The sequence below is a fragment of the Diplotaxodon limnothrissa genome, linkage group LG7 (assembly GCF_057381915.1).
Source record: "Diplotaxodon limnothrissa isolate DT_005_m linkage group LG7, D_limnothrissa_male_GT1.1, whole genome shotgun sequence".
NCBI lineage: Eukaryota > Metazoa > Chordata > Actinopteri > Cichliformes > Cichlidae > Diplotaxodon > Diplotaxodon limnothrissa.
In genome coordinates this window covers 45,035,573-45,055,312 of record NC_140602.1, presented here as the reverse complement: position 1 = coordinate 45,055,312, position 19,740 = coordinate 45,035,573, and the positions used below count along the sequence as shown (strand labels likewise).

General features: G+C 41.1%; 1 protein-coding gene across 3 annotated transcripts; it reads left to right on the top strand.

Moving 5' to 3' along the window:
* The first annotated feature begins 2,491 nt into the window (after positions 1-2,491).
* nt5c2l1 (5'-nucleotidase, cytosolic II, like 1) lies at positions 2,492-17,865 on the top strand. 3 transcript variants are annotated; one of them, XM_085359746.1, is made up of 18 exons: positions 2,492-2,635; positions 6,025-6,098; positions 6,772-6,889; positions 7,003-7,098; positions 8,350-8,441; positions 8,563-8,620; positions 8,737-8,830; positions 8,923-8,976; positions 9,052-9,135; positions 9,560-9,595; positions 9,685-9,792; positions 9,874-9,940; positions 10,039-10,209; positions 10,286-10,337; positions 10,845-10,905; positions 12,532-12,889; positions 12,981-13,019; positions 17,809-17,865. In XM_085359746.1, the coding sequence occupies exons 1-16, from the start codon at positions 2,577-2,579 to the stop codon at positions 12,886-12,888; spliced, it is 1,581 nt and encodes a 526-aa protein (XP_085215872.1). In that variant the 5' UTR covers positions 2,492-2,576; the 3' UTR covers position 12,889; positions 12,981-13,019; positions 17,809-17,865. The 3 variants fall into 3 exon arrangements, with proteins under 3 accessions (XP_085215872.1, XP_085215873.1, XP_085215871.1); XM_085359747.1 differs by lacking the exon at positions 17,809-17,865 and having other exon boundaries at positions 12,532-12,708; positions 12,799-12,889; positions 12,981-13,243; XM_085359745.1 differs by lacking the exon at positions 17,809-17,865 and having other exon boundaries at positions 12,981-13,243.
* Positions 17,866-19,740: the final 1,875 nt, after the last annotated feature.

Sequence of the window (19,740 nt, the reverse complement as noted above, 5' to 3'; positions counted from 1 at the left end):
ACTGCGAAGCTCAAGTTTGATGTAAGTTACTAAAAGGTGAAGAGATTTAAAAGCATACTTGAAAACGCATTTTCTTATTTTTCTTAAAGGGGCAATGCAGTTTAACATATATGGAGCATGAGACAGATGTGCAGCACATAGTATATAGCTGTTGCCTATTTCCAACACGTTTCCCTTGTTGGGCTTTTACATTCACAATGCACAAACAAAATGACAACATTCAATTACGTAAAAGCACCTGTGTGACACTATACATATGAAGTTAACAGTGTAAAAACGAAGAGAGGGAGACTGAAAGAGAAATGAAAATGATTTCCAATGTATGGATGCTTGTATACAGTTTTTCTCTTCCTGGTGACCCTTAAGGCTGCTTTGTGCATAAATGTGAGGATGGGGATGTGTTTCTGGGTGAAATTGGACAGTATGTCTCCAAATTGTTGCTGTTACTTTGAGCGCATGCTGCTGATAACGCTTCTGCACATGAAACGCAAACCAAATGATTCATAAATCAAATATCAGAAATGTTTTGCTTTGATACATGCAGCGTGTACTTGAGCTGCTTGAGTCGCAGCGGGACTGACAGCCATCAGCAAAACTCCCATTAGTTACGCACAGAGGTGGGACCAAGTCATTGTTTTGCAAGTCTCAAGTAAGTCTCAAGTCTTTATCCTCAAGTCTCAAGTCAAGTCTCAAGTAATGTCAGGCAAGTCAGAGTCGAGTCTCAAGTCACTGGTGTAAAAGTCCGAGTCAAGTCACAAGTCTGAAACTTTGAATTTCAAGTCCTTTCGAGTCTTTAAAAAAAACAAACGAAAAAATAATGTTGCAGTTATGCTAAATGTAAATATTAGACCATGTAATTTTTAAATCTGTGTTTTTCTCAACACATGACAAAATAGTGAACTTAGAAAATATACACAAATTGTGAAATTGCACCTCTTTAAAATGCAGCTCAATTAAACCTATCTCCAAGAATAATTTTCACCGACAGTTCTGAGATAAGCTGCATGTTATTCTTGGATGCGGTTGTAGGACCAGCTTTAAAATCGCATGACAAAAATATCATACACATTAAAAAAAACTGTATCACCAACGTAGCCTGGACAACATTTGCTAGTTAGATGAAGTCAGCTATCTCATCGTAGCATATTTATATGCATATTTATAATCATACGGTTCTTGGAGTGAGTGCATACACTCATGAAGTTTAGTAACTTCAGGTCACTGCAACAAGCCCAGGTACAGTTTACCGACGGATGGGTACAGGACCTTGAAATGCACCGTGTAGAACGAAAGACCATCGTACGTATCATAAGTTTACCAGTCTCACAAATCGTCTTCATAAATACACATTCCTTAACCGTTTATTAATAGGACCTTTGAGCTCAACGGTAATTAATTAGTAGTGGAAATAATTTCTGGTACGCGTTACAGAAATGTAGCAGTGACAACAATATTGTATGCTGTAATCGTACTGGGCAATTAGTGATACAAACCTGTTTTATCCTGTGAATAAAAGTATATGTTTTTGTCAATGTACCATAATAACAGAGGAGAAACGCAATATTGTGTCAGGACAATTCACTATTTATGCACAATAAATAAAGGAGCATAGCGCGACAATTTCTGTTCAGCGCCAGACTTGCTTGTAACCTATATCACCAATTATGTTATGAAAATGACGTATTAACTACTAAAAAACACTGACCTTCGTGTAAATGCTTGGAGCAGACTAACCTGTGAGCTGGAGTGTTCTGGGACGTTATATTTGATCTTTGAATGGCTGCAATCCAGTCGCCTCTTTGTTACTTCGGAAACATGGCTCGAACAATTTCTCTTCAACGACATAATCCGATAACAACCGATCTCTTTACCCGTCGGCTTCCCGTGGCTGTCATGCGACCGGCTATTGCAGTTAATCATACAACGGCTTCTTGACATTTTTGTGTTTCTTTTTATCGCTGTATAACTGATTTTAATTGAAAGCCTGCGTGCGCTAGTACCGCTTGCCACGAGTTCCCAGAATCCTTTGCGGTTCTACCCGTGAATGACGTCACATTTTCAATCTCTATATAATATGCATGTTAAATTTTATATTTGGGGTAAAATATCAAGTCTTTTCAAGTAAACGGGTTCAAGTCCAATTCAAGTCCCAAGTCATTGGTGTAAAAGTCCAAGTCAAGTCACAAGTCTTAGAACATTTTTTCAAGTCAAGTCTAAAGTCATAAAATTAATGACTCGAGTCTGACTCGAGTCCAAGTCATGTGACTCGAGTCCACACCTCTGGTTACGCACACATGTAGCCTGTGCACATGTGTGTGCCTCTGATAACACAATCTACCCACTCCAAGCTGAAAGCTCCGCAGCACCATGGGTGTCAATGCAGGGGGGCGGCAGGCTGCGTGCGCGTGTCCCACGGCCGTTTACGTCATTAATAAGCACTTAGTCAAAAGGAGGGGTTTCAACATGTGCACAAAAACAGAGAAGACGCTCAGCGGCACGCCTACAAAGTTTTGGGTACATTTGAGAATTTAAATACCTCTTTGAAAAGAGGAGCTGCACATCAGCAGGTGTGGACCATGGAGGCAATGGACACAAGCATCTCCACCGAGGAGAAGAAGAGGCGCCTTGAACAAAAGTAAGTTCAACTGGGGTAATATTGCACACGAATATGTAAACTGCTGCTAATTGAAACACTTTTTAACCTAAAGATGAATTTCCACGATCAGAATTTCTAAGGTTTTACAATATATTTTTAAAAAAAGAACACAAAAAGAAAAGAAAAGTCGTCAGTTTCAGCTCTTTCTTTGCATTTTTGCTGATCACAAGTTAATTACGTATTTTTACATCATAAGAATACTGTTGCTCATATAATAAGTTAGACATCCATCCATCCATCCATCTTCATCCGCTTATCCGAGGTCGGGTCGCGGGGGTAGCAGCCTAAGCAAAGAGGTCCAGACCTCCCTCTCCCCAGCCACCTCCTCCAGCTTGTCCGGGGGAATACCAAGGCGTTCCCAGGCCAGCCGAGAGATATAATCTCTCCAGCGTGTCCTGGGTCTGCCCCGGGGCCTCCTCCCGGTGGGACATGCCTGGAACACCTCGCCCAGGAGGCGCCCAGGGGGCATCCTTGCCAGATGCCCGAACCACCTCAGCTGGCTCCTTTCGATGTGGAGCAGCAGCTGCTCTACTCTAAGCCCCTCCCGGATGGCCGAACTTCTCACCCTATCTCTAAGGGAGAGGCCAGCCACCCTTCGGAGGAAGCTCATTTCCGCCGCTTGTATCCGCGATCTCGTTCTTTCGGTCACTACCCACAGCTCGTGGCCATAGGTGAGGGTAGGGACGTAGATCGACCGGTAAATTGAGAGCTTCGCTTTTACACTCAGCTCCCTCTTCACCACGACTGACCGGTGCAGTGTCCGCATTACTGCAGCCGCAGCCCCAATCCGTCTGTCGATCTCCAGCTCCCTTCTCCCATCACTCGCGAACAAGACCCCGAGATACTTGAACTCCTCCACTTGGGGCAGGAACTCATCCCCGACCCGGAGTGGGCACTCCACCCTTTTCCGGCTGAGAACCATGGCCTCAGATTTGGAGGTGCTGATCCTCATTCCCACTGCGTTACACTCGGCTGCGAACCGCTCCAGTGCGAGCTGGAGGCCCTCACCCGATGAAGCCAACAGAACCACATCATCCGCAAAAATCAGAGATGAGATTCTGAGGCCACCAAAGCGAAAGCCCTCCGCCACTTGGCTGCGCCTAGAAATCCTGTCCATAAAAATTATGAACAGAACCGGAGACAGGCCCGGGGAGGGTGCCCGAGGGCGAGCGTCTGGTGGCCGGGCCTTAGTCCATGGGGCCCGGCCGGGCACAGCCCGAAGAGGAGACATGGGCCCATCCTCCCGCAGGCCCACCACCCGCAGGAGGCGCCATAGGGGTCGGGTGCATTGTGAGCCGGGTGGCGGCCAGGAGCGGAGGCCCTGGCGGACCGACCCCCGGCTGCCAAGACTGGCAATAGGGACATGGAATGTCACCTCTCTGGTGGGGAAGGAGCCTGAGTTGGTGCGTGAGGTTGAGAGGTACCGGCTAGATATAGTTGGGCTCACCTCTACGCATTGTCTGGGCTCTGGAACCAGTCTCCTGGAGAGGGGCTGGACTCTGTCTCAGTCTGGAGTTGCCCCTGGTGAGAGGCGGCGGGCTGGGGTGGGTATTCTTATATCCCCTCGGCTTGCTGCCGGTACGTTGGGGTTTTTCCCGGTGGACGAGAGGGTTTGTTCCCTGCGCCTTAGGGTCGGGGAACGGGTCCTGACTGTCATCTGCGCTTATGCGCCGAGTGGCAGTTCGGAGTACCCAGCCTTCTTAGAGTCCCTGGGGGGGGTGCTGGAAGGTGCTCCACCTGGAGACTCTGTTGTCCTGCTGGGAGACTTCAATGCTCACGTGGGTAACGACAGCGAGACCTGGAGGGGCGTGATTGGGAGGAACGGCCTCCCTGATCTGAACCCGAGCGGTGCTTTGTTATTGGACTTCTGTGCTAATCACAGTTTGGCCATAACGAACACCCTGTTCGAACATAAGAGTGTCCATAAGTGCACGTGGCACCAGGATGCTCTAGGCCGTAGGTCGATGATCGATTTTGTAATCGTATCACCAGACCTGCGACCATATGTTCTGGACACTCGGGTGAAGAGAGGGGCTGAGCTGTCAACTGATCACCACCTGGTGGTGAGTTGGATCAGGTGGCGGGGGAGGACGCTGGACAGACCTGGTGCACCTAAACGCGTAGTGAGGGTGTGCTGGGAACGTCTAGCAGAGGCCCCAGTCCGCGAGATCTTCAACGCACACCTCCGGCAGAGCTTCAACAGCATTCCGAGGGAGACTGGGGACATTGAGTCCGAATGGACCATGTTCAGCGTCTCCATTGCCGAAGCTGCTGCATTGAGCTGCGGCCGCAAGGTGGTCGGTGCCTGCCGTGGTGGTAATCCCCGAACCAAATGGTGGACACCAGAGGTGAAGGGAGCCACCAGGCTGAAGAAGGAGGCCTATCGGGCTTGGTTAGCCTGTGGGACTCCGGAGGCAGCCGACAGGTATCGACAGGCCAAGCGGAATGCGGCTCGGGCAGTGGCTGAAGCAAAAACTCGGGTGTGGGAGGAGTTCGGAGAGGCCATGGAAAAAAAAAAAAAAAAAAAAAAAAAAAAAAAAAAAAAAGTTAGACAATGAATTGCAAAAAATAAATTTAAAAAATCCACTGGTATATTTCCACAACTTCCAGTGCTTTCTGACATTCTGACCTATTTCTCTATTCTGAAAGTTTGCACTCTAACCTACACAACTATTTGAATCATCAGCTTATTCAGCTGCTTCCTGTCAGTAAGTGCTCCTGCATCAGAAACACTCCCTTGCTGACAGCTTTTATTTTCTGTGTGGAACTCAGGAGAAACACATTCACAGAACAAGAGCTTACAGATTAATTATTTACAGCAACTCTATATGTATGAACTGTCAGGAAAGGTTGAGACTGGGCCATCCTGGTGCTGCAGACAGGCCTCCCTGCTCTGTGTGGTTAAAAGGTAGCATCTGGGGGCAAATGATGTAGAAAATACATGACAGACAAAAATACGTCATGATTATTTTTAATATGTTGTTCAAAATACACCATGTTAAGTATTTGGCAGTCATTTCAAACATCTGTGATGACATTGGTTTTGATAACATCTTTAGCCTCCACCCAGCACCACCCTGACTTGAGGGACTTCAAGGGTAGGATAGGTTCAAACTAAGTATGGAAGTCTCTGAATTTCTTTGGTGGAAAAGAGAAATTAAATCATAGCTTCACACACTAAATGACTTCTGCCCCTTGAAGATTCATTTAATCCACATCTCAGGGCAGACCTGATGTCAAAAAGCCAAGACGCAAACTGAACCTTAGGAAACCCATTCTGATAAATGAAAACATCAAATTGACCATAGTGCATAAAAAATGAATTTCTATGACTGTCTGCCTTCAGCTGTGTTTCTGTTTGATCACAGGGTGTTTGTCAACAGAAGCCTGACGCTGGAAAATATTAAATGCTATGGCTTCGACATGGACTACACGCTAGCAAGTAAGTAGAAGCAAAAAAAAAAGTTTAATCATCTTTATTTATTCTATTTGATATTGAGTTATCTGTACTTCTCCTTGCTTTCTGAGGAACATGACTGTGTCTAGCACAGAGAGTCATAGGATTATTATTTACCTACAAATCCTTAAGTTTGCAGTGTTGTGATGATGTCAGCTATACAATGTTTACATTTGATACACTTGGCCAAGAACAGTACAGTTTATGTATAACTGTATAATAACGTCATTTTTACTTTTACTTTAACTTGATTGTTTAATTTATGTTTACTGCACACTTTTAAAAATTGCCACCTATTTATCTATAGTACAATATATAGAGTGTATAATGGTCTAGATACCAACAGGATACCATGTATCCTACCAATAAAGTCATTATTACTTAACAAAGGATAAAACCCTTCCCTGAGCAGAATGAAGTATAAGGTACTTAATCTATATTTGTTCATTTTTAAACTATATTTTGCTTATCATACTTTTTACAGCATGTGTATAAAATATTAAATCACCCTGAAGATGCTACATGTTGTCTTCATTCATAATTTTGAACTCTCTGTGCTGAATTCTTCATTTTAGTTTCTGACTTTCCTTTCAAACAAGCTGCACAACAGTGGATGATTGTGTATTCATGTTTTTGCTGTGTGCATTTCTGCTTGCAGCGTATACGTCTCCCGACTACGAGAGCTTGGGCTTTGAGCAGATACGAGACAGGATGGTGTCCATTGGATACCCTCATGAGATTCTGCGCTACAAGTACGACCACAGCTTCCCCACTCGGTTAGTTCCAAGTCGATTTACGCCACAATGAAGTAGCCAATCAATTCTTCTTATATTTTTTTGTTTGTTCTTGTCTATTATTGATAAACCTTCTCCCCTTTTCTCCCCCTCAGTGGCTTAGTGGTTGACACTACATATGGGAACCTCCTGAAGGTGGACTCAAATGGAAATATATTAGTCTGCAGTCATGGCTTTCAGTTCCTCAAAGGGTAAAGTTGGAAACAAGTGAATACAGTAAAGAAAATGTTTGTATAATCTATCTTGTACTGTTTGGAATGATAGAGATCATCGAGGTGAGGACAGGCAGAGAGAAAGAGACAGAAACATAAAGACTAAAACCCAAGCAAGGCTGGGCCAGTTGGATTCAACACACACACACACACACACACGCACACACACACGCACGCACACACACACACACACACACACACACACACACACACACACACACACACACACACATATATATATATATATATATATATATATATATATATATATATATATATTATGAAGTAATAATATACACCTCTATATATACCACTAGAGTTAAATTTATATTAAACAATCAAGATGTGATTAACTTATAAACTTTCAGCTTTAATTCAAAAATTACATTACAGTAATTTTTATACACAGTCCCCTATTTTCTGTGACAGAGGGCTCCCTGACAGTTTCATAGCCAGGTGAGGTCCTGGTCCAAGTGCATAACTATATTTGAAACTCTCAACAGGAGGTACAAAGAGCTGTCAGTGCAAGTGAAGAAGGCCATCATCAGACTGAAAATCCCAAATAAACTTCAGGGAAGAAACGTAGCACTTGGTGACATCCATTCTTCTAGACTTTTAGACTTCAGACAGTTACTGACTGCAAAGGATTTTTATTGAAGTATTATAAGCAATTCTTATATATAAAGTAATTTTGGTTTGTTCAATTGCTGTTGAGCCTCTGAAAACAGGGGAATGTGTATGAACATGGCTGTAATTCCATAAACTTGTTTTAAAAAAAATCAAGTCAGCATAAAATTGTTAGATATAGACACAATGTCAACAAACAGTTATCAACATCAGCGGTCTCACTTGTGTAATTAAGTCCCACCTTTTTTTTGTTGTTATAAAAAAAGCAACATCAGGTTTCCTTTTAAATATGAAAATGAGATATTACCTCACTGAATAAAAACTGGTTTGCATTGATATCCAACAGACAAGGAAGAAAAAAAAAATCTCAAAATTGAGTAGTTTTGTTTTGGCCTTTATATTGTCTCACTGAAATGGCTGTCAACTTCTTCTTTTTTGCTTGTAAATCGCAGCAGTCAGTACAAGCAAGTGAGTTCAAAGCTAAGAATTTACACAAACTAGATGTAAATTCACGCACGTTTGCAAAAATGTTTTTGTTTCTCTGCAGCCAGTCAGTGCATCTGGGTTGTTAACATTGATCCGTGTTATCATTTTGTGCCACAGTGAAGACATTCACAAATATTACCCGAACATGTTCATCCAGAGAGACGACACTGATCGCTTTTACATCCTGAACACTCTCTTCAATCTTTCAGGTATAAAATCCTGCACTCTGCTATACTTTGTGTAAATTTTGTTTAGCGTCTTTGCTTTTCTACAATTTTTCAAATTTTCCTATGCATTATAAACAATTTACGATTTATATGCACCCTGCAGAGACTTATCTCTATGCCTGCCTGGTTGACTTCTTTACTGGATGTACCAGATACACAAAGTAAGTCACATATTTTATCCATATTATATTAAACTATCATCCCACCAAGACTTGGAGAAATATTCACTGTTGAATAAACTCTTTGTCCCTTCCATACCTGTGTTAAACTCTTCCAGCCTCCTGAAAGGTTTCCAGCACGGTGACTTGCTAATGTCGTACAGAAGTATGTTCCAGGATGTTCGAGATGCCGTGGACTACACTCATGATACGGTGAGTTCACAAAACCCGCCAAAGTGCAACGTTAAACACAAAGAAAATGTGTGGACTTCTCAAAATTACAAAATGTTCAAACTGTTTTTTAGGGATCCTTGAAAGAATTAACTACCAAGAATTTGGAGAAATACGTTGTCAGAGATGTGAGTAAACTGAAAAGATTATCAGTCTGAGTTTATGTTAGCAGACTGAAACACTGAAAGTATAAATGTTTACAGCCAAACCTCCCTGTGCTCCTCACCCGGATCAAAGAGGTGGCCAAGGTTTTCCTCGCCACTAACAGTGACTACTACTACACCGAGGTGAGTGTGCCATGACTAAAACCTTCCAACTACAAAGGAAAATCAATGCCCCCATCGTCAGCTACACCTTGCTATTACTAGGTTGGACCCCTTTTTCCTTCAGAATTGCCTCAATTCTTTGTGGCATATATTCAACAAGGCCCTTCCTCGGAGAACAAATTCTGAGTCTGAATGTTGAAGCCAAAAGTTTGAGATACTGTTTCCTTTATGGCTCAAAGTAGTCTGGCTTCTCTGGGTTCTGGCACAGCTAAACGCACTGAGTTGCTGCCATGTGATTGGTTGATTAGATATTTGCATTAACAAGCAGTTGAATAGGTAGACCTAATGAAGCGGCCTGTTAATGTTTATGAGATCATTGTAAATGATCATTCTGCCTTTTAAATCATTCTAACTGTATATTTTACACTTTACCTTCTTCATCAAGGTCATCATGACATACCTGCTGGAAAGTAATGTGAAGGTAAGGCATCTTCAACTGTGGTTGGACTTTCTGTCCTCTAAAGAGAATCATGAGAATGACGTTTAAAAAAAAAAATTTTTTCCTTCCAGCCTGGAAGCCCCAGAAAGAGCTGGCGCTCGTATTTCGACCTTGTCGTTGTGGACACCAAAAAGCCGCTGTTCTTTGCAGAGGGGACTGTGCTGAGACAAGTGGACACGGTGTGAAAGAGTGTTTGAAGAGTTGCATCACAATGTTGAGCATCAACAGTTTCCAGTAATCTGTTTCCTTTTTATACACAGAACACAGGAAAGCTTCACATCGGGACATACACCGGTGACCTCCAGCATGGAACAGTCTACGCAGGAGGTGAGACAGCACTGAGTTTTCCTTCGACTATTTTGTCCTTATTAGTAACGTTCAATTCTGTTCAGTTCAGCTGCTTAACTTGTGTTTTCTGGTTACAGGATCCTCAGACATTGTTTGTGATCTGCTGGGCGTCATAGGCAAGGACATCCTCTATGTCGGAGATCACATCTTTGGCGACATCCTGAAGTCTAAGAAGAGACAGGGCTGGAAGACTTTCCTGGTCGTTCCTGAGCTCACCAAAGAGCTGCAAGTGTGGGAGGAAAGGAAAAGTAAGAACAATGATCCACTCATTGTGTGCTGTTTTACTGTTGTGTCATGGTTTTGATGCAATACTTGGTTTTTCAGATATCTTTGAGGAGCTCAAGTGTCTTGATCTCTACTTAGCTGAACTTAACAAGTGAGTCTATTTTTTGTTTCGGTATATTTCCTGTAGATATGTTTAGATTTGAAAGGCACTCAGATCTGCAGTTTTTAGATCGGTGAGCTTTACCATTACTATAATTTAAAATAGTTAAACCCAATGAAATAATCAACATGTTCTCATAAGGTGCAGGGTTCTATATGTGGCTAGCAGGTGGAGCACAAGCACCCACAAGCCCCAGTTTTGGAAAAAAAAAAATCCCATCTTGTGTCATGAATAGATGGGATAGACTAACATTTTATTCAGTAACCATATGTAAGATTTTAAATGTTTTATTAATTCATGCATTTTTACTGGAAATTAAACAAGTTTGTTGATGTTTTGCAGCTCTTGAGATTCCAAACGAGAGAACTCTTCGCTGCGTATTTACTCACTAACACTAATGCTGATAAGACTTGCATTTGATTTTTCATTTCCTACATGTGACACAGTTAGATAAAGTGACATAGCACGTGTTCATTTTTCTATATGTGTCTTTTGAAGGCACCCAGACACCACCAGTCAAGAATATCGTGACATCGGTTCCATTCATATGAGAATGAAGGTGAGCTCTGCACACCACAACACAGTATTTTAAACATTTCCACACCTTAGTTGTGGATGCGCGTAAAGTTCAATGCATTCGTACAACCTACACTGTACCTTCAGCTGGTATTAGAAATGCTTTTTTGGATTCAAATTCTGCCTCATTCTCTGTATGTTGAAAGCTCAAAGTCCTGCATGGGAGCTAAATTATCACCACCATGAAATAAATATGTCTCATATGTCCTGAGATATACCTGGAATACGTTTTATGTCATTTTAAATGCATAAATGCACTTCTAAAATTTACCACTACGATAGCAATGCTTCACTATTGTAGCAGAAGAAAACCCAAATGTGTCTGTGCAGCATAACTGTCGTTCAGCACCATTACAGTTCACTTCACCACTTTGACAGTGTTTCTATTCCTTCGCTCTACATATGGTTAAAACTACACTTTTTAAAGTATTGAGTAACTTTCCACAGTCACCGAGTTGCAGCACTAGTTGGCACAAGTCACCCATAGTGTTAAGGTTCACAGAATAAGTGTATTTTTTAATAGTAAATACAGGTGTTGGCATGTTAACAGTACGGAAGACATAAAATTGCCTTCGATGTTGAAATCATGTGCTGATTTGTATTTTATGGAAACTGTTCGGAGTCTGTTTACAATCCCCGATTACACTGACACGCCCAGTACCATAGACTGTATGAAAAAGATGGAACAGAGTCCACCAAAGGCTGTTCAAAAGTGGTAGCGAGGAGCAAAAGGTGAGTTTGGCTACAAAAAAACCTGAGGATGTAACTCATTCGTGTGTCATACTGAAGGATACCCAATCTTTCCATAAACCAGACCATAATCAACTTTTCAGTATGACTTAAAACTTATAACCATGAGTGTTAACAATAAAAGTGTTTGCTGAGGTCATAAATCAAGTGAACAGGGAGTCATGTTACAATAGACTTTTATACATTCTGACTTGTAGCCAGCTGGTGGTGATGCCCCCTGCTGGCCTTTGGAAAAAATACAGGTTTAAGGCACCTCAAAATATGCTTTAGTTTTCAGACCCTGAGGTTGTGTCTAGCTTTCATATACAGTCTACTGCTAAAAGGACAGAATAAAAGAAAACAGTACAAAAAAGTTTATGGTTAAAATGAAGCTGTTTTTGAACAAGAAATCATCCCTGAATGAGCAAGAATGAACATGCTCCTGGAATGTGTCTCTCATGCCAGAGACTTGAACTGTACACTGACACATTTCCTCTGTGGAAATTTACCATCCATGGACACTCATGGTGCAACATGATTTCCAACACAACAGCAACTGCACTCTGCTATGAAAACTGTAGAAGGACAGTAACACTAATGACCGAGTAACAGATAATATCTGTGGTCTCCAAGACTGCAGGGAAACCTCTGCACGCTCCTGAGCGTAACACGAATCTCCTTAAAACAACACGTCAGAGGTAGATTATGACTTTTGACTCCCTCTGTCTATAAGAAGTCTATTCCCAAAAAAATTAACTTTCTTAGAATTAAATTGGACTAAGCAGGAAGTCAGATTGGTATATTTTCACTCATCAACATTTAAAATGTTCGATGTGATGTGTGCCATTAAGCCACTGCATTGTTTATTTTATACTTGCAGTTGCTGACCTACAGGATGGACATGTCATATGGCCAGATGGGCAGCCTCCTGCGCAGCGGCTCCAGGCAGACGCTGTTCGCCAGCCAGCTCATGCGCTATGCAGATCTGTACTCTTCCTCCTGCCTGAATCTGATGCATTACCCCGTCAATTACCTCTTCATGGCTCCTCCAGTCCTGGTCAGCCCTCCTCTTTGGTCAAACATCACAGAAAGGAGATGTTTGTCTCTTTCATCATTTATCCTGAGAGTCTTTTTTTTTCTCTCTCAGATGCCCCACGAGGTTGTTTCTGAGGCATCTCCAGACTTTGTGTCATTGCCGCTTACTCTCAACAGCTATCCTCTCACAAACAAAAACTGAGGTAACAGATCTTTATGATAAACTGTATTTCTTCTCTACATTTGTTCATGTTAAAAAGTTCACAAGTAGTTCATTTGTTTCTTCCATTGCAGTGACGGCAGAGTCAGACTCAGGGATGAAGAAGCTACAGAGTAATGTGCATCTTCTTGTCATTAACATTTCACACACTGAAGATGGCTGCTTGTACCCGTGCACACATGAAGGGTTTATTGTAAACCTAAGGTGCACACACTAGCACGAAATTAACTTACTGCTCCACATGCACGCTGACAGTTTAGGATTTCAAACAGAAACAGACTCAGTGTTTTTACTTCTAGTTTTAAAGGTTATGTAATGGTTTATTTTTTTTTTTTAAATGTTCAAAAAAAGGAGCTTTACTCCATAATCTGTTGAATTGGTTCAATAAAACATTCATAAAATCCGTTTTTATTGTTCTCAATGAAGTAAAGCTCCTAAATAAGCATATAAATCAGTTTTGTCTAAGAGAGATAAATAATATTCAGAATTTTTTTTGTAGTTGTTGCAATCACAGTTTTTAGATGTGATTTTTCACACAAAAATATAAGTATTATTATTTTAAAGCTCAGCAACAGATCGTTTAAACTAGGAGGCAAAATCTTAAAAATATAGCAATATAGCATACTTTAGGAAAAATAACGTGTAGTTAAAGATTTTACTTTCTGCATTAAAGTTTTTGTCCAGTGGGTGGCGCCTGATCACCTCTGCAGCCCACCTGAGGATTGATTCCTGTGTGGTTGAATGAGTTTATTTTTATACCCACAACAAACATATTGAATAGTTTTATCTCCTTAAACAAATATTTAATCTTCCAAAAAGCTCTCATCACTTTTATACCAGAAACATTTATCTCACAGCTGTTGCAGAAGCTCGTCTTGATCGTTAAACTTAAATAAGTTACATTTATTTTGAATACATGAAAGCAGAAGCAGATGTTAATATCAGGAGCCTCCATCTGGGTATTCATTCATCATGGAGAGCACCAACATAAACAGATGTGACGCAATCCATGAGCAAACACCTAAACACACTCACAAATATGTGTGGCTCTGCAGGACACAGGGCACCTGGACATTTAGCATTTGTTCTCCTTCTGTATCCCAGGAACACACACGCACACACACACACTTTCTCTCCGTTGTTACTGTAGGATTTCCGCGCTCATGTGTGATTGTGGAGGAATTTTCTATCAGAGTGTCACGATGGTGAAAATGGTGAAATCCTTTACCATCAGTGACGCTTCACTCTGGAGCCAAACTTCAGCTTCACAGTGATGTGCTGATCGTGTTATTTTATTTTATTTATTAACTACTTAGAGCATTAGTAAAGATGATGTGTGTGAAGAGATTAAATGTGAATCTAACTTAATCTAAAGTCATCATTGTTTTAAAAATATTTCAAACTTTCAGCTGCTTTAAGATTAACACAGATGAACTCTTTTGCGTTTTTTCGCTGCTTGCTTCAGATTGTTTTCAGATAAGCCACGAGAGGTAAATCCAATGCTCAGTTTTCAATCCCTCCTCCTCCTCCTTGTCAAAACAGGCACATAAACATTTCCTTGATGATTTCACTTCTTGTATCGGGGCTATTTTGGTTTATTTGGATTTCTGCCTGCCCATTGTCTGTTGGTCACCCGTGTTTATTGTTGCTGTTTCTTGAGTCATTGTGTTCGCTTTGCCCTGTTGTATTTTCTCACCTGCACAAATCAGCTGATCGCTTCTGTTTAATCTGCTTTTGAATGAATGCATTTTGTGAGAATAACCCACACTCGGCGTCCGCTGCTATTTGATGTTCAGTGAAACTAAAGCAGGCTCTGATGATCAGTTTGTTGCTGTGGTAAATTTTCATTTCATCATTAATCATTTATCACATCAGCATAACGAGCATTTTGTGATTGTGTCAAATTCACTAGTTGCCTCTGCACTACAGCGCCTGTCCTTTGGATGGCATTAAACTGCCTCTCTGCAGCAGGGATGAATCTTTGAAGAGGGTTAAATGATGGGCACGGTCAGCACATCAGCAGAGAGGCTGTGCATCTTCATTTATCTCTCAGCAAAGAAAAGAGCCGAGAGAAACGACAAGTTTTGCTTTTCTTTTCAAATGTACCAGCTCCCATTTTTAATATGAAAATAAAGCATTGCTTCCTGTTTCAAATATTTTGAAAGTTGCTGAAATACAAAAGAGATTATATAAAATAGGAAACTTGTTCCCTGCCAAAAATACAATAATTTCCTTTTTAGACTTGTCCAAAAATCAGACTAACATACAAATCTACCCTACGCATCACACAATAGCCACCACACCGCTCTCTGATGGGAGAACTGTAAATCACAACTGTTTGTCTTTAAAATAATTTAGCATCTGATCACTCCTTTAATAGCCTAACTGCTTAAACAGAGGAGGAAGAGGAGTGCCATCAGGATCCAAAATAGGGCCGTGACATTAATAGAGTTTCACACCAGCATTATTTTTGGCAAACAAAATTCACAGCAATGATTTTTATCATGATATTAAAGGAGAACTTGAAACACGAGTAGCCATAATACTGTTGGTGAAATCCATTAAAACACGTATATGTTCTGTGTTTTGGGGGGAAATGAATGTGACTCAAAATCCAAGTGCACAGACGTGGTGAAAGAGTCTGTGGTTATGAATTTCTAAAAGCATATAATGGGAACAATTATGCAAATATTTTACAATATATGCAACATGTGTATTACTGCCACAGTTTAGATGTATTTTATCATCAGTCAGGGTTAACATGGCACCCCGGCTGAACGATGACAGCATGTCTGCTCTCCAGAGAGCTCATCACACCGTCGAAGCATCCAGAACCTGCTGTTTGATTTAAACACAGTGGCTAATGTGCTTTTGGTTGGAGGCCTTTCTGAACTGTTTGTTGCATTTATTAGAATGTGAAAAATGTCACCACACTGAATGGCTTTGCAAAGTGTGAAAATGCCAAAGAAATCGTTAATAATTCCAGTTATTTGCTTTGTTATGCAGCGAAAGCAGCATCACTGCACGAGAGTGAAAATGTATGGAATGCCAAAGTGGTTTTAGATCTGAGCCTACAAATAAGATACTATTGTTCACAACAAACTAAAAAAAATCATATTTTATTTCTTGTTCATCATCTACTTTGCAAACGGAAGGTTCAGTGAATATAAACATTTAAAAATAAATTGTGCTTACTTACACTAAAACAAATGGAAAGTCTTGGAGGTGTAATTTGAAAGTTACTGGTGGTTTTTACTGCTCCGGCCCACTTACAGTCAAACTGGGCTGTATAAGGCCCATGAAGTCAGATGAGTTTGACCCCCTAATGTTTGCCATATGAATTTCAAACCTAATGATTTTCACTTTGTTGATCCTATGCCTTTGCTGGGTCATTGTTTGCATTTACAAACATTTTTCCTCACTGCGTGTGAAGCTCTGAGTGTTTTCCCCGTCTTCCACTTGACTGGATAGTCTACACCAAGTGAAATTTAAACCCAAATATATACTTTTATTTTTTCCACGACACAATAACACCGATACGGTTCACACGTACTCACAATAGTTGATTATTTAAGGCAGGATTTCTGCCATCTTTCTAAACTTTCTAGTTTCCTCTCAAATTAAAAATGGAGTTCTGTAAGTTTTGCAAAATAAATAAATAAATAAATGTTTTTAATAAATGCAACACAATTTTGCAACAAGATCCAGAGCGAAAATCTGTTTGTGCATCAAAACTGTCGAAGCTGTAAGTGCACCCTGCTAAACCGTCCGTTTAAGGCCTGCAGGGATTTCAAAGTTTAGGTACAAAAACTGACAATTTTCATGTTTTTTTTCCACCCTCTACTTTCTAGACTTTGTCACTGGAGTATAAAGGGCAATTTATATTTTTATGAGAATGCTGCATCTGCTGTGCAATCGTGTGGTTTCATTTAAACCCATCATTTTGCAAAAAAAATAAAAAACTGACAAAGATGTAAATTTAACTGACTTTATTTAGAGAGAGGGTGACAGAAGAACATGACAGCAGATTAATGAGAAAGGTTTCACAAACCTGTTAAATAAATTATTTAAAAGAAATACACATTTACTTGGTTTAAGATCAATTATATAAATGCATCACATAATTTAACTTGTTTTTTTTCCCCCTTTTCAAAAATGTACATTACCAAAAACTAAATCAAACACATTAACTCGTGAGCAGTAGCTCCAAAAATAAATGACAAACAAAACAAGCACAGCGTTTGCTCTGTAATTGAGTTCATGTAATCATTTAATTAGCTTCTCTTTCCTGGAGTTTAACCGTGCATTCTCTGATTGAGGTTTTAAGCTGCTCAAAAAGCACTGCTGACATGTTGGGTTTCACTGCAGGATACTTGCTGCTCTATGCAGTCAGATAGCTGCAGAAGCACCACCGTCCCCCATTCCACACATTCCAGGATTTCCCAGCAAGCATTGCAAGCAAGCCTAAACAAGTCACGTTCTTTACTCAGGAAGAATTTCACACAGTCAAGTGACTGAAGCCTGCTTTTGTTTTCCCTCTGGTGAGCAATCAGAAAGACCCACCTTTACATCTGAAACACCTCTGTCACCGTTTAAAATGTATTATTACTATCATACGTTTTCTTTTTTGTCTTTTTTTTTCCTTGTTCCTTTCTGGAGAGACCTAATGAGATTCTATAAACCAGCTTTACTACACAGTCACAGCAAACCTTCTTTTCACCTGAAACCTTTTACTGCAGCGGGGCAATCTGTGCCCCAAAATATGCTTCCTGTCTGTTTTTAATAATACCTTGAGTCCTTCTCCAGCAGCTTGTAACAGCAACTGGACTGTGGTTAAACATTTCCACCCAGAAAGGTCCGCTGACAGTCATCAAAACAAACGTCTTTGCTCTCCTACTTCAGGGTTCAAACACGAGGCACACACGCACGCACGCAGGAGCAGTGACACCTAATCTCGACACGGAAAGAGAAGGAAGAAAGAAAATAAAGGGAAGGCAAAAGGCAAGAGGGTGAGAGGGCCTTGCTCCCTACATTCCTCACAAACGTCCCCTCCCCCCATCGACCTGCTACCACCGAGGATGCTCAGAAAGAAAGAAACCCCCCCCCCCCCCCACATACATTGACCTCCCACCCCTCCTCCTTTTCTTTTTCATCTGCTTATTTTACCCCAACATCCATGCTCACCATCTCATTGACAACAGAACACCATGAAGAAAAAAGGTAGAAGTCTGATAAGAAGAGAAAAACTTGATTGTTTTTTCATTTTAACATAAATAAACTGCAGTGTCCGCTTTTACTTCAAATCCATCTACAGTTGTGTGTGTGGTTTTTTTTTTTTAAGTTAAATTCGCACTTTGTTTGGCGCCTGATGGAAATATGTGATGATTTCCATCACAAGCTTGACCCCTCCTAAAAAAAGAAAAACCCAACTGTACCATATGTGTCTTCTTTACTTCATGTGCCTCATTTGTGAACCATTACCCAAAACTCTGGTCACAAGGACTTATGTCAGCCTAGAAAATGTGTGTAAACTCTGCTCTGTAAATACAGTACTAGGTAAACAGCTTAGGAGGCTTTCTGCCTCTACCTGCCATCAGACACTGGCTTTACTTCTACACAAGCTCGTCTGAAGCGAGCCCTTTAAGCACCGGTTTTAGTGTGAACTGAGGCCAAATGCTATGACAATACTATTGCACTGCTAGAATGGATGGTACAGTAGTGCAACATTGTCAAAGCAGCTGACCTCAGCATGTGTCAGCACGTGGACATGGGGTGGGGGTGGGGGGGGTGGGGGGTTACAGCCATTCTTCACAGCCAAACTCCAATTACGCTTAAATAAGAAGCAAAGGTGTTATTTATAACAAAACAAGAAGGTGGGTGTTGAAATGCAAATTTACCTGTCTTCTTCCATGTGGCTGATAACGTCTGTCGAGTGTGGACTTAAGTCTACAGGTTTCCGTGCAGCAGGAGACACAGTTGCATCACATTTAAGCACACCCGGGGAAAAAAAAAAAAAAAAAATCTCTCCACACGCAGGTTAAGAGTTAAGGCAGTAAAGGGAGGTTTGAGTGTCTGTTTCATCAGCCAATGCCCTTTTAATATTGCACTGCTCATCTCAGTGTCCAGTAGTGCAACAGAAAAAGGGCAGTGGACAACAACATGGACACAATCAGCCTCCACTGCACATACTGACTCAACTACCCACCTTGTTTTCTCAGCCCTGCAACAAACAGTCGCTTAAATCACACAAATGAATTAAAACACACACACACACACACACACACACACACACACACACACACACACACACACACACACACACACACACACACACACACACACACACAGTTGGATCAGAAAAAAAAAAAAAAAGAGGGAAAAAAAAGTAAAGTTAGTTTGCAAACTAACTAAATTAAACCGGAAACAAATTGTTACTTCTGCACAAAGTCATGGGTTTAGCTCAAAAAAAGTTCAGCCCTGCAAGCGTGCATGTCCTGGAAACAAAAGTTAGGATGTCACAGATTAACAGTATAGCTTTTCAGCTGAGGAGTTAAATGAACTTCCCAAATTAAACAGCATTGGTTACTCTCACCCTGGGAGAATGGGAATTTCCCAGCATGTGGGCCCATACTATTCTCTCCAGTGAATGACATGCATTCTAATTTTGGTGGAGAAATGGGAGGTTGGAAACAGGGGAGGGGACACACACACACACACACACACACACACACACACACACACACACACTCTCTCTCTCTCTCTCTCTCTCTCTCTCTCAAAGGATTCAAAGAGCCAGGGCTGATAATGCCAAACTATAAAAACACATTTTAAAAA

Excerpts from the sequence above, each read along its gene's own strand:
- nt5c2l1 (XM_085359746.1), top strand. The coding sequence starts at position 2,577 with ATGGAGGCAATGGACACAAGCATCTCCACCGAGGAGAAGAAGAGGCGC. Across the intron at positions 8,442-8,562 it reads CACTCTCTTCAATCTTTCAG|AGACTTATCTCTATGCCTGC; the intron begins GTATAAAATCCT and ends TGCACCCTGCAG. Across the intron at positions 8,831-8,922 it reads TGGACTACACTCATGATACG|GGATCCTTGAAAGAATTAAC; the intron begins GTGAGTTCACAA and ends ACTGTTTTTTAG.